This window comes from Esox lucius, chromosome 25 (genome assembly GCF_011004845.1).
Source record: "Esox lucius isolate fEsoLuc1 chromosome 25, fEsoLuc1.pri, whole genome shotgun sequence".
Classification (NCBI taxonomy): Eukaryota; Metazoa; Chordata; class Actinopteri; order Esociformes; family Esocidae; genus Esox; species Esox lucius.
Genome location: NC_047593.1, coordinates 16,641,986 through 16,657,311, shown reverse-complemented (window position 1 = coordinate 16,657,311; position 15,326 = coordinate 16,641,986). Strand labels below are relative to the sequence as shown.

The window sequence follows — 15,326 nt, the reverse complement described above, 5'->3', positions numbered from 1 at the left end:
TTACCATCACAGGACATCATGGCATTACCTATCCCTGAACACTGTTCCATGCTGGCATGTGATCACAGTGGAGAAGCATGTAAAGCTGCTTTCTCTCCCACAATGTCATTCCTCTCTCCTACAGCGTCCATCACAATTACATGCACATGGCCAATTATGCAAATTAGGCGATGATGTCATTTAGCGACTTTTAATCAGTCTCTGCGGATGGCGTCATGGTGACTCTCAGGAATACCCTCTCAAACCTCTACCACCTGTTCTGCACTAGCCTTAAGCCTCCCGCTGCCCTCTTATATGCCGGGTTAGCTAGTGTCATAGGGGCTCTCGCCACCACATCCATCATGACCCTACCCTGCTCTATGGTCTACCTCCCAATGTCGCAAGGACGGCATTGGCTTAGGTGCTAACTTGAGTAACCTCAAGCAACTCAAGAAGGCTGGAAATAGTAGTCCCCCCTCCCATACTGCAAAGTTTTGTTTTCTAAATACCCGTTCTCTGAACAATAAATCTAATTTGATAAATGATGTCATTCTGGACTAGGAACTGGACTTCCTGTGACTGAGAAACATGTCTTCAAACTGACGAGTTCTTGACTTTTAACCAGGCCATTCCACCTGGCTACACCTACCTTCGAAAATCATCCTTTTCGGGTTGGGGTGGGGGACTTGCCATTCTCCATCGTGCCTCTTTTAAGGTCAAGGCAGTCCCCATCCCCACTGGGTCTGCCTTGATCTCTGGTCAAAGTGGTCAATGATCTTCTCCTTGCTGTTGACGATGATAACATCTCCATCCTTATCCTGCTTGATCTGTCTGCAGCCTTTGATACCATCTCCCATTCTATTCTCCTGGACCGCTTAGAGTCTACCCTTGGCATCACTGGATTGCCCCTTGCCTGGTTTAAATCTTACCTGTCCAATAGGTGGAAGTTGTGGCCCTTGGGGGTTCAAGGTCCCGTCAACTGCCTGTCAACCAAGGGGTCCCTCAGGGCTCGGGTCTGGGCCCGTCACTGTTCATTATCTATCTCCTCCCCCTGGGTCAGATAATCCGGAACTTCCAACCTATGTGGATGACATACACATTTACCTTCACACCAAATCCTCTTCTGCCCCATTCTCTCTCTGATACCTCTGCCGAAACCCTCATTCATGCATTGGTCACCTCACGCCTCCACTACTGTAATGGGGTCCTGGTTGGTGTCTCCAGAGAGTTTTCTATGCACAAAACTCTGCCGCCAGGATCCTCACCCACTCTAAACGCTGGGACCATATCCCTCCCACTCTTGAAAAACGTCACTGTCTCCCCATAGAACAGAGAATCACCTTTAAAGTCCTTCTCTTTACTTTTAAGGCACTCCAGTACCTACCTCCCCCCTATCTTCGGCATGTCCTTCAGGCTCCTGACAGTTCCCGAGTTTTCCTCAGGATAGAGAGAATTTCAAAGAAACTGGGCCGTCACTACTGCGGCTGTTCTTGGTTAGCGTTAGGTGTAACACAGGAGCAGTGTTTCACTGAAGGGTCCTTGTGTGACGCTGCTTATTTTGCCCCAATCAAGGGGTGGGGTGGGGGGGTTGTCTTTTGGGTAACAGACCAGAAAACAAGCAGTCAGCTGGACTAATAAGAATCCACCCACACTGAGACATTACATCACCAGTCCAAAATACCAATAATTAGCTGTGCAAAATCTCAAAATGTCCCTGTTTTTCAAGAAAACCTGGCTTTCTGGGGAAAATGGGAATATGGGGGAAAGTTACTCTTTACTTTTAAAAGAATATGCTAATATCTTAAATTTACACAAATTCACTATCACCCCCATCCTCTGTGAGTTACACTGGCTTCCTGTCTACCAACGCATCAACTACAAGATCCTCCTACTGATATATAAAGCCCTAAACAGTACTGTCCCAGTCTACCTCTCCGACCTTCTTCTTCTTCCATATCAACCAACACACACACTCCGTTCCAGTACTGCAGGCCACCTCATAATCCCCAAATCCAAGCTCAAAGGCTTTGGCGACAGGGCATTCTCAAGGGTTGCTTCTGGCTCTGGAACTCTCTCCCCAAAACCATCCGTGACTCTGAGACTATCCCCATCTTCCAGAAACACATCAAGACTCATCTGATCAAAATCGCCTACCCATATAGCCTCGTCAAATCCCACACTCTCAATCTTTGTTGTTTTCTCATAGTATTTCTTTTGTTTCTGTTTGTTTTCTGTTCCATGTCAATATTGTACAGCGTCTTTGGGTCCCTGAAAAGTGCTTTATAAATATAATGTATTATTATTATTACAAAAGTTATTTCTAAGATGTTACTCCACTGCACTCATCACCGTACAGGTCGCTCAACCATGAAATAAGCAGTAACCAAATCTAGTTTGACCAGCCAATTAATCGCTAAAGAGCAATTTTGTGAGACCTCCCTTCACGTCTGTACTCAGTAATTCTTACCATCTGGCCAGGTGCAGCAGAGCCGCTCTTTTGGCTAGATTATAATTGTATCCTACACAAAAATCTAACTATAAACCCTTGTAATGATTTGTCTGATGGGGACATTTGACTTACTGCGACTGAAATTTGGTGAAAAGATCTTACCTGGCAATTAGGTCAGCCAAATATGCGACCTGATGTCTATTTCAACTTGGTGTATTTAAAAAAAAAAATCTACATTCCAGTATGTACCTGTTGTTCTACGATGGTAAAGGTTGTTCAAAAGTTTATGGTTAAAAAACACAACAACCTAACACGCATAAACCCTGCTCTTTTGAAACTAATAATAACGAGTGTTTGTTGAGGTTATGTATACCTGGTATTACCGGTCGTTACTGATGAAATACAGCTGGTCACGCACCAGGTTAACAGTCCTATTCTCCGTTTTTGCTGTGGTTGCCAGCTTCCAGTAAAAGTAAATATACAGGTAGTTGGACCAAATGATTCTCCCTCCTCAGCCCGTCTCACCTATTTCCTCGTTGACAGGCACTTCATTCTCCTCTTCCAAGACCACCTTTGGTTGCCGGGATTCAGAGAGAATGTCATCATCTCCGGTCTCATCTGTTTTAGGGGAGGAGCAAGCGAAGAAGAAGGGGCAGAATAGAAAGAATTTCAAAGAAAAGTGAGAAGTGGTCCTTGAGATAGAGGGGTTTGAAGGAAGGGAATGCAACAAAACAAGGTAAACTCCACATATTTTAAAATAGAAAATAATATTGGTACATCTGTGTCTGGTAGAGGGTGTGTTAATATATATATATATACATATGTATTTGCAAAGGAGAACATTCGTTTTTCAAATGTGTAAGTAAGGAGAAGTAAGGAACGTGTGAATTATTGTGAAGTTATGATGTTCGTCACGCATGATTGAAAACCATGCTAAAAATAGAGTTCTGTGAAGGCTGAAGCTTACGGCGGTCACATGAATGCAGTCGTGCTACTATATGAAAATAAGTTGCAACTGAGATTTTAAAAAGCATCAAACTTATACAAAGTTAATAAATAATCAATCAAAAAAAGCAGGGCGTCGTACTATAAGCACGTACCATGCACGGCGCATAAAGGGTGTACAGCCCATGGTATATTGGTCAAATACCACCGAAACACCCGAGATTCAACCGTTATCTATATAATTTGTGGTATATGGTCTTATATATTACAGCTTTCAGACAAACAGCATTAAGTGTAAAATGACCTAGTTTATAATTGAGCAATACCGCCCGAGGGGGTGTGTCATTTTGCCAATACATAACACCACGTCTGTGGCCTGCTCTTACGCGAACTACAGCGGCAGCGTAGTTTTTCTACAGTGGTAGAGACTGACACTTGTGGGGGTCTGGGGATGGCACGAATTTGTTATTAGAGAACATATTTCTGTACGCCCATTGTAGACGTTTTTGTGACATGCTTCCACCCAGATAAAAAAAAAAAAAAGACATAACAATAGATTTTATATTCAGTCATTAATAATCATTAAATATTCAATAAGAGTTTCATAAATATTGAATACTTTTTTTGTTTTGGAGAAAACATTATTACATCTGTGCCGTTTACCAAGTTTTACTTGCAGGTTGTGAAGATTTAAAGAAAGCATAGCTCCTGAGAGACGTGTCAGGCTATATGTTGCATTATCAATGACTGCGTTGATTCATTTTGTAACAGGGGAGGACACAGAGGTATTCAGGGCCCTGGAGGGAGTTTATTAACATAACTCAAAGGGTGAGGGGAGGAGGTGAGGGAGAAATCCTTTATCGAAAACCCAACCGCTGTGATGGGGCTGCGTCCTGGCGGTGGCCTCCCGGTGGGGGTTTGGGAGGAACAGGTTCAGGAGGACCTACTTTTGGAGGCTGCTCCACCCTTCTTCAGCAGGGCGTGGTGGTGAACAGCCTTCTTTTCTGCCTCTTCCGACTCCTCTACCGCTGAGCAGCTTCTGGTTAGCGTGTATATACCTCCCCAGACGAGGTCTTGAAGGGGTGTGTCTTCGCAGGGCGTGGCTGGTCCCTGCTGCTTACTGGCCCTGGAAGGTCCTGGAATCCCTTTTTCTTTTTGTGATCTTAGTCACTGAAATGAGGAGGAAATGAAGGTCAGTCTCATACATGTTTTGGTTCTTAAGACAGGATACACGGACGGATTCTCGAGATCAGCAGGATCAACGCTTTGTAAAAACAATCCTGGCTTATATACATATACAGCTCCGGGAAAAATGAAGAGACCCCTGCATCTTTTTCTTTCCTTTCCAAAAAACTTGAAAAGGAAAGTTTTGAGTGAGGAACAGAAGCGTTCAATTTGTAGTGGTCTCTTAATTTGAACCCACACTCAAAACCATCCTTATCGACATTTTTGGGAAGGAATGGAAAAAGTGCAGTGGTCCGTTAATTCTTTCCGGAGCTGTAGCTCCCAGTCAGCTCTCAGCTGAATAGACTGTGAATAGGTACAGTCCTTGTCCCAAGGCCATGTTCATGTCCTAGTCGGTTGTAGGAAACTCCTCAACTTGCCACCTGGTTCTAGTTAATCACATGCCGCATTCAACCAATTAGCAAGTCGAAATGTTCTGGGTTTCCTAATTCCAACTAGCATATGAATTTCACAGTCGCGAATCCATGAGTCATTTTACATCAGAAAGCAGATGTTTCACATCAGAAGGGAGACAACATAACGTTATGTTGCGGCTGAGTGTTGAAAGATACATAGTTATTCTGACTGAGGTCGAATACAATTAGAGAATAAACATAGAAACACATGCTTAAAATGTTGGATGACAACAAAGTATATTTAAAAAAACATTGTATTTATTAAATATTTACAAAGCATACAAAGTATCTGACTAGCAGTAAACGAGGGATTCCACCAACCCTCCAGTCTCCCAAGTTATCACATAATTCAACAAGCAGATGACACTGATGTTGATGATGTTGTCTTTTACCCCAAACCCCTCTCAACCCTCCCCCCGACACACACCCCCACAACCCCACAGATGATGTCACCGATTGTAGGCGTGTCCCTTCTGGCCCTGGTCCTATCAGGAGGAGCCTGGGCGTTTGTACCCACCGGGGGCGGAGCCTCGTCTCATGTCAGCATAACACAATCAGCAGTGCTACAGAAGGTCACCGAGGTGTGCCGGGCCATCGCTCAGTTAAAGGGACAAGACTTCATCCTCACGGTAAGTGCGGGTGTGGGGGGAACAGTGTGTGTGTCACTGAGGGTGTGTGGGGGGGTATATACTTTTCCGTCATTCCTGCTTGACTATCAACCTCTCCCTTCAGGGTGATTCAGCTGAGGAACTTGTCCACGCCTGTCTGGGTCCCAGTGCTATCGCGGAAGTGTCGGCCTCTAAGTTCAAATCCGCCCTGAATGACATTAATGAACAGCACCTCCTAGTGGACCGAGACTTCGCCGACAGGTCGGCAACGAATTTTTGCACGAGGAGGTTTTTAATGTGAAATTGGAGAATTGCATTTAAATGACTCGTGCTGAACCAACTTATTTGAATCCTTCTCACAACAGCCCACAGCATCACTTCAACTCAGAGCTGTTCGCTCAGGGCCGGAACCTGATCACCAGTGAGGTTCACAGCATAAAGGTTTATGTACGCGCTGAGAACTTCCAAGCTGCCAGAGAGACTCTGGGGAGGGTGTTACATACACTCCAGGTAAGGAAGGGGAATGAGGGAGGCAGAGAAGGGGGAGATTCAGAGAGAAGAGGGAGAGAAAGGGTAGATGAGGTGGCAGCGTATTGGTTAAAAGCCACTAGTCAGAAACCCCAAACTTAAAAGTAGAAAATATGTCATGGTGCCCATGATCAAGGCACTTACCTTTAACTACTGACACAAGTCATTCTGGATCAGAGTGTCTGTTAACGATTCAAATGTAAGGAAGAATGGCACAGAATGAGAAGATAGCAGGAGAAATGTATTGATACTGGGTGTACTGTGTTAATCGCAGTGTGTGATAAACCAATGTGTTTCCCAGGACTTCTACAGCCACAGTAACTGGGTAGATCTGGGCTACACCCAACCATATATCAACTTATTACGCCCCGACCTCCCACTGGAAAACCTAGCGGGTAAAGCCTGCCAATCTGTCTGTGTGTGTGTGTGTGTGTGTATGTGTGTGTGTGTGTGGACGGGTGGATGTGTAAGGGCAAAGAACAAAAACAGATGAAGGAGAAGTGACAAAGCAGTTGACACGCAGACACGGAGGGACACACACATCACACACACACACACACTGATGGATGTAACACACACACACAACTTTGGGATGAGAACAATGATGCAGATTGATGATGATGATTCTTTAGGAGACAGAGTGTATGTGTGTGTGTGTGCGTGCAGTGCTGTGCATAAGTTCCAAACCACTCTTACCAAATGTATGAATTTCTTCCTTTCTCTTAACTGTGCAAGTTTGAGGTTTTTCGGTCTTGTTCACATTTGAACGTTGTGTTTTGGTTGTGTAGATTTCAAGACTCCAACCTGTAAGGACTGCACCAATGGTGGGTTCTGTCCCAACTCCCTCTTACCTGACATCCTCAGAAAGAAGATTCTCACGTCAGGATACATGGGGATCACCTCCAAATTTAAGCCTAATGGTACGCACACACAGCTTTGTATTTACATTGTGGGGATCAGAATACAAGAAAATCCATGTTCCCTAAACCCAAGCCTAACCCAAGCCTAAACCAAACCTCAATTTTGTAACATTCATGACAAAATATAAACTAGCCCTATGGCCCGACCCTAAAATTTGCTTAGCACAATGCCTACATTTGAAAATTAACCTCAATTATACTGAACCCAAGTTGTTTGATGGTAAACCCCTGAACTGGAAATTGAATTTGTCCTGGTGAAAGGCCTAAATGAGGACAGATTCCTCATGTTCTATTATCCTTGTAAGGACTTCACATGAGAACACACAAATACACAAACATAGCTTGTCTGATAAATCAAATTTTTTAAGTCAGGACTGGTTGATGTTCTCAAGATTTGACCGGTCTTTCTGTCAACACCTGGACGATAAGACCGACACACAGAAAACACACTCGCTACCCTCCTAATATACACTACACACTGTCTCTTTTTGAAAGCCATCATCCCATCTCTCCACTAGGAAAGTGTAGTCATGGAGGTGTTGAAGACCTGACCAGCTCGACGTCTCCTCGTGGGGGCATCAGCAAGGATGAGCGTCGCCCCGACAATGAGGCCCTGCACAACACCGCCGTTACCTTGGCTACCACCGCCAGCCTGCAGCTGTTGGACGACATACGGGGTGCCGCCGGTGACAAGGACTTTCTACGGTACAGAGAGGGAGAGGGGATGAGTCAAGGACTATCTACAGTACAGAGAGGGAGGGATGAGTCAAGGACTATCCACTGTACAGAGAGGCAGAGGGGATGAGTCAAGGACTATCTACGGTACAGAGATGCGTAGGGGATTGGTCAAGGACTATCTACTGTACAGAGGCAGAGGGGATGAGTCAAGGACTATCTACAGTACAGAGAGGCAGATGGGATGAGTCAAGGACTATCTACAGTACAGAGAGGCAGAGGGGATGAGTCAAGGACTATCTACAGTACAGGGAGGGTGGGATGAGTCAAGGACCATCTACTGTACAGAGATGCATAGGGGGTAAGTTAAGGACTATCAACTGTAATGACAAGTAGAGGGAAAGGGGATAAGTCCAGGACTGTCAACTGTAAAGACAAGTGGAGAGATAGATAGACCTTGACTATCGGCTCATTTACATTCCTATACGTTTTCTGAGACATTTTGAAGAAAACTTGAGGCTCTAGATTATTTTGTTGTGAAATTCTTGATAGTAAACCCTTTTCCACCAAACAATAACCACATACTGCTTCAAATGCATACATTACCCATACATTACCTGTGGAAGCTACTTACTCCTACTGTCTTTTTCTCTCTCTGTCTCTCTCCTCCCCAGCCTTATGGGCGTAGCACGTTCCTCAGTCGTGGTTTTTGTGATTGACACCACCGGGAGCATGAGTAACGACATAGCTGAAGCCAAGCGAATGGTCAACGAGATCATCGACAGCAAGAAGGGAACACAGGACGAGCCCTCCCAGTACATCCTGGTGCCCTTCAACGACCCGGGTAAGGCTGGGTTTAGCGTGTTCTCCTCAGCTAAACGTCCCTGACACATATGTGAGATTACGAGTTTGGCTGGACCGGAGGACCTCAGCAGGGGTTTGAATCCTCAGCAGGGGGTTTGAATCCTCAGCAGGGGTTTGAATCCAGCCCAGTGATATTTCTGCAAAAATGCCAAATGTGAATTGTGGGAGACTTGTCACCGACCTCTCAAGGAACACATTTTACAGTTGGGGTTAACAGGATAAGGGAAATAGGACTTTGAATGGGAAAAGCGTTTTGTATTTACGTGTATATCTTTTTTGTGTTTCTTTATAGAAGAAAGCTGTTCATGCTTTTCATGACACAGCTTTGATATTTTGTCAGTCTGGCTAACATATCGCTGGACTTTCTATGCGCGGAGTAAGGCAGCTGGCTAGATACCACTCTATTTATTTATCCCTTAGAATTTTTGCACTGATATCTTTCAAACTGATGAATCCCTTACAATGTAATGCAATCTTCTGAATTAAATGAAGTATTTAAAATGTGTTTGCATGTAGAATCCAGACCCTTGATAAGAACGACAGACCCTAACGTCATGAAAGTGGAGGTTGATAAACTCACCGCCCATGGAGGTGGAGACCCACCAGAAATGTGCCTATCAGGACTGCAGGTACAGTGACTGACATGGCTGTCTTCCAATTAGGATTACGATTTTTTTCCCCCCTTTTTTGTATGTAGTGCGCCTGATTAAAATACCTTGATCTCAAACTCCCTTCTCCAGTTGGCACTGACCGGTGCCCCAGCATCATCCCACATCTACGTTTTCACTGATGCTGCTGCGAAGGACTGTTCACTAAAGGACACCATCGTCGCCCTGATCAGAAGCACCAAGTCAACGGTGAGTAACTATTTGAACGCTTCCTGTTTAGAAGGACCAAGTCCAGTTCTTTCGGTTCAGAGGCAACCAACATCTCTGTGAGAAACCCATGCTGTGTATTCACTTCCAAAGAATCCGTTTTTTGTCAGGTTTTTCAACCTAATTGACGGTCTCTCTGTCTCCCCAGGTGTCTTTCTTCATAACTAATGGCGGAGCTAGCCGCAGGAGGAGGAGGCGTTCAGTTGACATGTTTGACATCTACAAGGATCTGGCCCTGGCGTCTGGAGGTCAGGCTATTCGGGTCAGGAAGGCCAACTTGCCTCAGGCCACTGGCATTATTGCTGACTCATCCACCTCCGCTCTGGTGAGTCAGTCGGCCATTTTGTTTTGGATCAGTGGTTGAAGTGAGATCATTCAAAACAACAACTAATTGTTTACATTTGAAGTAAAACCTTGATTATGAAGCTATAATTACCTTTTTTTCCTGGTTAAATTGTGTTTGCTGACTGGTGTTTTATGTTAATGTATTTTGTGCGTATTTCTGTTATTGCTGTAATACAAGGCACAACTGCAAAAGAGACCTAGATGTCAGGTTGATTCACTGTGTAAAGAAAAACGTAAACATGAAAATAAACGTCAAAGGTACTCAAGCCCCACCCCCCTCAAAATTAACTGCCTGTCATCGTAATTTGGTTGTAATACTACTTATTGTGTCAGTAATGATTTTCAAAATATAATGTAAGCCAAATTTGCAATGTTTAATTTTGAAAGTCACATATGTTTATTTATATAGCACAATTCATACATAGAAGCAATTCAGCTGGTTTTACAAAGAAAAAGAAACATAAAAAAACATTACAATAAAAACAAATACTAGAAGGAAACCAATAAAACATCATAATAATAAAAACATAGAATAAGAAAATAGAAACACAATAAAAACAAAATTAAAACCTAGCTGGTAGATTCCGTAGTAGATTCCATGAGGAAGCTATAAAAGCTGTAAGGCTAACAGTGTGGTTAAGTCAAGCGTGCCGCACTAGCCCTGAAAAGTGAAGCCAAAACGTCTCAATCGCCCCCTGGTGAGTGGTCCCAGTATAGGTCATAAACCCCGCCCTCCCCATGTTATTCAATGGGACGCGAGACCAACTAAACAATTAAATTACCCTTCAAATATATTTTTTCCGAAGCTGGTTTCTGTCATTTACTGTAGTTTGTATCACGCTAATGTAAATTCAAGAGTTTATTTTTAAAATAAGTTGGTTTTTAGTTAGTTATTTAATGCTCTAAAAACGGTGGTGTGACGTCGTGATTCACAGCTGTGATTGACAGCTATCTGAGCCGAGGAGCCACTGAAGCACCATCAGGCTTTTTTCGCGATCTTTGGAGGACTGAGGAAATTGGAGCTTTACATTTAATGTCTAAATTTCTATAATTGATATAATTTCACACGGACATAATGGGTTGTTCTGTAGTACATTGTGCTAACCGATCTGGCATTTCCAATCGATCTTTGAATTTTTTTCGGTAAATTAAATGTATAAGCTATTTAATTAGTAAATAAATGTAATGGGCTAGCTAACGTTAGCTAAAAGACAACAAGCCTCGTTAATAGCCATGTTAATAGCTAGCAGGTGATCATTAGCTAGAAGTTACCAATTATTTTTGTATTAGGCCTATTCTAAATTAAGGTTAAACATGATGTAAGTTAGCCTATAACATATCGTCTAGGTTTAACAAGCAAAGGTTGTACTGTACTTGGACTTGCGATTGATTACGGTATGCGCATTCTGCGAGGGAGAGTGAGGGCGGGGCACAGGGGTGGGGCCGTTGATTTCGCGGCTTTACGGCTTTACGGCTTTACTTCCTGCTCGCTACTGCGCATAACTACTGCGCAGAACTGGTCCCAAGATCGCTATCTACGCAGGCGCAAGTCCAAGATGTCAGCGCCGTATCGGGACACTGGCGCTTCAGTTTTCACCAATGGAAAAGAGCGAAAGGGCGTCGTCCATTTTTTTTTACTGTCTATGGGTTAAGTGAAAGCACTCAGTCATAGGCGTGTGAAAAGTGTTACTAACCTGGATTAAAAAGTTGATACGTTTGGGGCACATTTAGATCTTCTGGTAGTTTATTCCAGTTGTGTACAGCAGAACTGCTAAACGCAGCTTCTCCATGTTTAGTTTGGACTCTGGGCTCTACTAGCTGACCTGAGTTCATGGATCTAAGAGCCCTGCTTGGTTTATACAACATATCAGAAATGTATTCGGGGCCTAAACCATTCAGAGATTTATAAACTAAAAGCACCATTTCAAAATCTATTCTGTAACTGAATGGAAGCCAGAGCATTTAAGAACTGGAGTGATGTGCTCTGTTCTCTTGGTCCTGGTTAACATTCTAGCAGCAGCATTCTGAATGAGCTGCAGCTGTTTTACAGTCTTTTTGGGGACTCCAGTTAAGGAAACATTTCATAAAAAAATTACACATTTCAGCAAAACACTACACATGGCAATAAAATGCTACAATCAATAATAAAACTGCTCAACAACATACTGAACAACACATGCCCTATTCTTTCAAATTCTCTCTTTTTCTTGTCTTCAATCTTACTTTCTCATTCTGTCCATTTCTCCTTCTCCTCAGGTGACAGTGCTACAGCGAGCAAGGAACCCGGGCAAACCTGAGACGTTCTCCTTCCAGCTGGATGAGTCTCTGACCAACATCACCATCTACATCACTGGAAAAAGCCTCACCTTCACCCTCAAGAACCCGGCAGGTAAGGACGTCCAACCCCTAGACACTGATCCATGGTCTGTTCTCAGTTACAGGTTCTCCTCATGGAGAAAGATGAAGTTAGAAAGTGGAAAGACAGAACACATACATTTCCAGCTGGGATATGGAGCTGAAGCCTGCTAGGTTTTAGAAATCACCCTCTGGTGAGAACTTGTGCTGTACCTTGTCAACCTGTGATTACCCTGATTCTCCCTCCTCAACTCAACTAGGCGTCACTCAGACAGAGATTGAGGCCAGTGGGAAACTGGGGACCGTCCAGAAAGTGGGAAACCTCTACCGGATACGCCTGGCCTCCAACAAACAGACAGGATTATGGGAAATCAACATGAACTCCAACCAGCCCTACACACTGAAGATCACGGGTGAGTTATGGCCGCCGTCTAGAGGTGATTGTGAACTCGGCATGCAGAATTAAGTAGTTTTTTAAAAACGGCTTGTTTTTTATTTTTTTATTCTGCGTTTGAAGATCACATTCACCACTAGAGGACAGCCATGAAACATTTCTGCAGATGCTGTTTAAAATACTGTAACTGTAAATATTGAAATAGAAGATTGGCACGCAGGTTTGGCAAAGTCATTTAGAAAGAAAACCAGTCGTGAGCTTGTTTATGTGTGTCTGTGTCGGTGTGTTTTCGTGTGTGTTTGTCCCTCTAGGTCAGAGTACCATTGCCTTTATTTATGACTTTGTGGAATCCTTTGGAGGGCCTCATCCAGGATACGCCCCGATATCTGGCCGTCCAGAATCAGGTAAAAACAACAACACTGTTAAAAAGATGTCTTTCTAGAAAGGACATTGAACCACGGGCCTACACAGCCAGACTTTTATCCTCCAGTTCATCCTTCCTTATTCCTCTCTCCTCCTCCTTCCAGGTGTTCCTGCAATTCTGTTGGTGTCAGTGTTGGGCAGGAAGGGACCAGCCTCGGTCAAGGTGTCTGATGTTGTCTTGGTGACAGTGTCAGGATCAGAGATCATTGGTGGGACCTTGGAAGATGTGGGCAATGGAGACTTCCTGGTTACTGTAACCAAGGTCCCTGCTGGCGAATTTGTGGTTCTAGTGAATGGGACTGACCTGGTGTCCACCACTTTGTTCCAGAGACAGTCCACCACTCAGATGTCCGTTTCCAGTGTTACCATCAGGGTACGTGAAGATGAAACACTTCCTGTTTACACTGATGTGATGTTAAATCCTGAAGTAGGCCATATTGGGATATAGACAATAACAAGAACTAATAGAAGAATAGACAATGAACACTACATAAGTTTTTGTAAATTGGCCAACAACATGAATAATTTGCACATTTTCATCTTCGTGAAGCGTTTTTCCCACTCCTCAACAATTCTTCTTCTCCTTGTCCTCTCCTCCTCACAGGCTGTGGTGGACAGAACCATGGAGCCTGGTAAGGCCTTCACTCTTCCATTCGTTGTCATGACAAACAGCACAGGAGGCACTTACAAAATCAATGCCAGGAATGACAAAGACTTCACTATGAACTACCCCACCAGGTAGGAATCATGTGAGGAATATAAAGACCCCAGCTGGCCTGATCCTAGATCTGTTTCATTCAGGTGACCTGTTGACCAGAAGAGTTGGTGATTGAACAGATCTTGGACCAGATTATCTAAGCCTATTGATCAAAACAAGTTCATTCTCTACTCTACATGACATGAGTCAACAATGGTAGATGTTGTTCTCTTCTGACTGAATTTGTTCACTCCAACATGTTGCTAAATGCTAACTTCAACAGCATCATGGTGGCGACCGGAGGAAACGCCACCGCTAATCTGACCATCACAGCACCCGCCAACACTGAGTCAGGGACGGACATCACCCTGACCGTCGAGGCCGTGGCCCCGGGATCTGTTGACTCCAACTACGTGGTCCTGCGCCTCTCTGTCGTCACCAAGGTAACAGGAGATTTAGAAAACGTGTCTACAGATGCTTTATTTATTTTTAGTATATATTGAGCAGCATGGAAGTCATACTGCAGCTATAAAACATGATGTAATTCTCTTTCCTCTTTCTCTCTCGTTCTCTCTCTCACTCCAGGTGACAGATTTCACTCCTCCTCAGTGTGAGGTGGTCAACGTTTCCGCGGTTGACTGTCCGGCCGACCCAGTGTTCTGCAACGCCTCCTTCTGGCAGCTCTCTGCCAACCTGACCGACGGTGTCAACGGCACGGGCATCGCCACCCTCAAAAGCCACCAGGGCGTCGGCAGCCTCACCCACACCGACCTGAAGCAGATGTTTGTCGCAGCGTATTTCAACGCATCCTGCTGCTCTCCGACGGTGGAGCTGGTGGCGGTGGACAACGCCATGAATGTCGGCGTCTGTCTGTACTCCATCGTCCGTTCCTCCGTCCCGCCCTCCCTCACCCTTACTCTGCCGTTATGGGCGTGTCTTCTGGTCTCCGCCCTCTTCAGTGAACCCTTCAGGGGCCTACTAATCTGATCCGAGGGGTCGCGTTCTGCCCGCCAGCCCAACACTGATTTATGTGAAATGTAATGTTCCAGACTGACTACATTATCCTGCGCGTTGCACCTAGCACAGAAACACATGACACCACATCGACAGCATAAATATGTATCAGATTATGCTGTAATCAAGTCATCTGGAAAGCTTAATAAAAAAAGACCCATCCAGGTGTTGTTAGATAAATAGATTTAGAATCAATTGAACATACTCACAAATCCCAGTCAGTCACGGCGTATTAATAGCTACATCTGTTAGCATCATTTGATGGCCATTCTACGTTCCCATGCAAATGATGGCATCATAATGCTGTTGCCGTGGTTGCGGTAAAGAGGACAATGTCACAATGCAGTGGAAATTTGTAGGGAAAGACCCTGAATCTCCTAATTGCCTGCTATGAAAATGTGCCTACGTTTAGATTATTGCTATTATGTGTAAAACACTGATTATAAGGCTTGCATGGAACTCAGCCCGAATATGCACTGTATATTCATGTCGCCATTACATATCAAATGCATGCTAAAAAGAACAGGACCACCACCCATTACAATACCACTAGTTATTCTCTCAGCTCATACAGATGACAGCTAATCTTTAGTAATCAGTTCTAAACTGTTGATG

The 15,326-nt window shown here is 44.2% G+C and overlaps 2 protein-coding genes across 2 annotated transcripts in view; both read left to right on the top strand.

The window, feature by feature from the left end:
* The window catches only part of LOC117594093 (von Willebrand factor A domain-containing protein 7-like), a 56,400-nt gene that overhangs the window by 22,545 nt on the left and 18,529 nt on the right, over positions 1-15,326 (top strand). The gene's annotated exons all lie outside the window — the stretch shown is intronic.
* LOC114828703 (von Willebrand factor A domain-containing protein 7-like) lies at positions 9,135-14,799 on the top strand. The gene is made up of 10 exons (XM_034290961.1): positions 9,135-9,237; positions 9,349-9,465; positions 9,632-9,808; positions 12,085-12,217; positions 12,444-12,596; positions 12,889-12,981; positions 13,105-13,373; positions 13,605-13,738; positions 13,981-14,140; positions 14,283-14,799. Exons 1-10 carry the CDS (start codon positions 9,163-9,165, stop codon positions 14,682-14,684), a joined length of 1,713 nt encoding a protein of 570 aa, XP_034146852.1. The 5' UTR covers positions 9,135-9,162; the 3' UTR covers positions 14,685-14,799.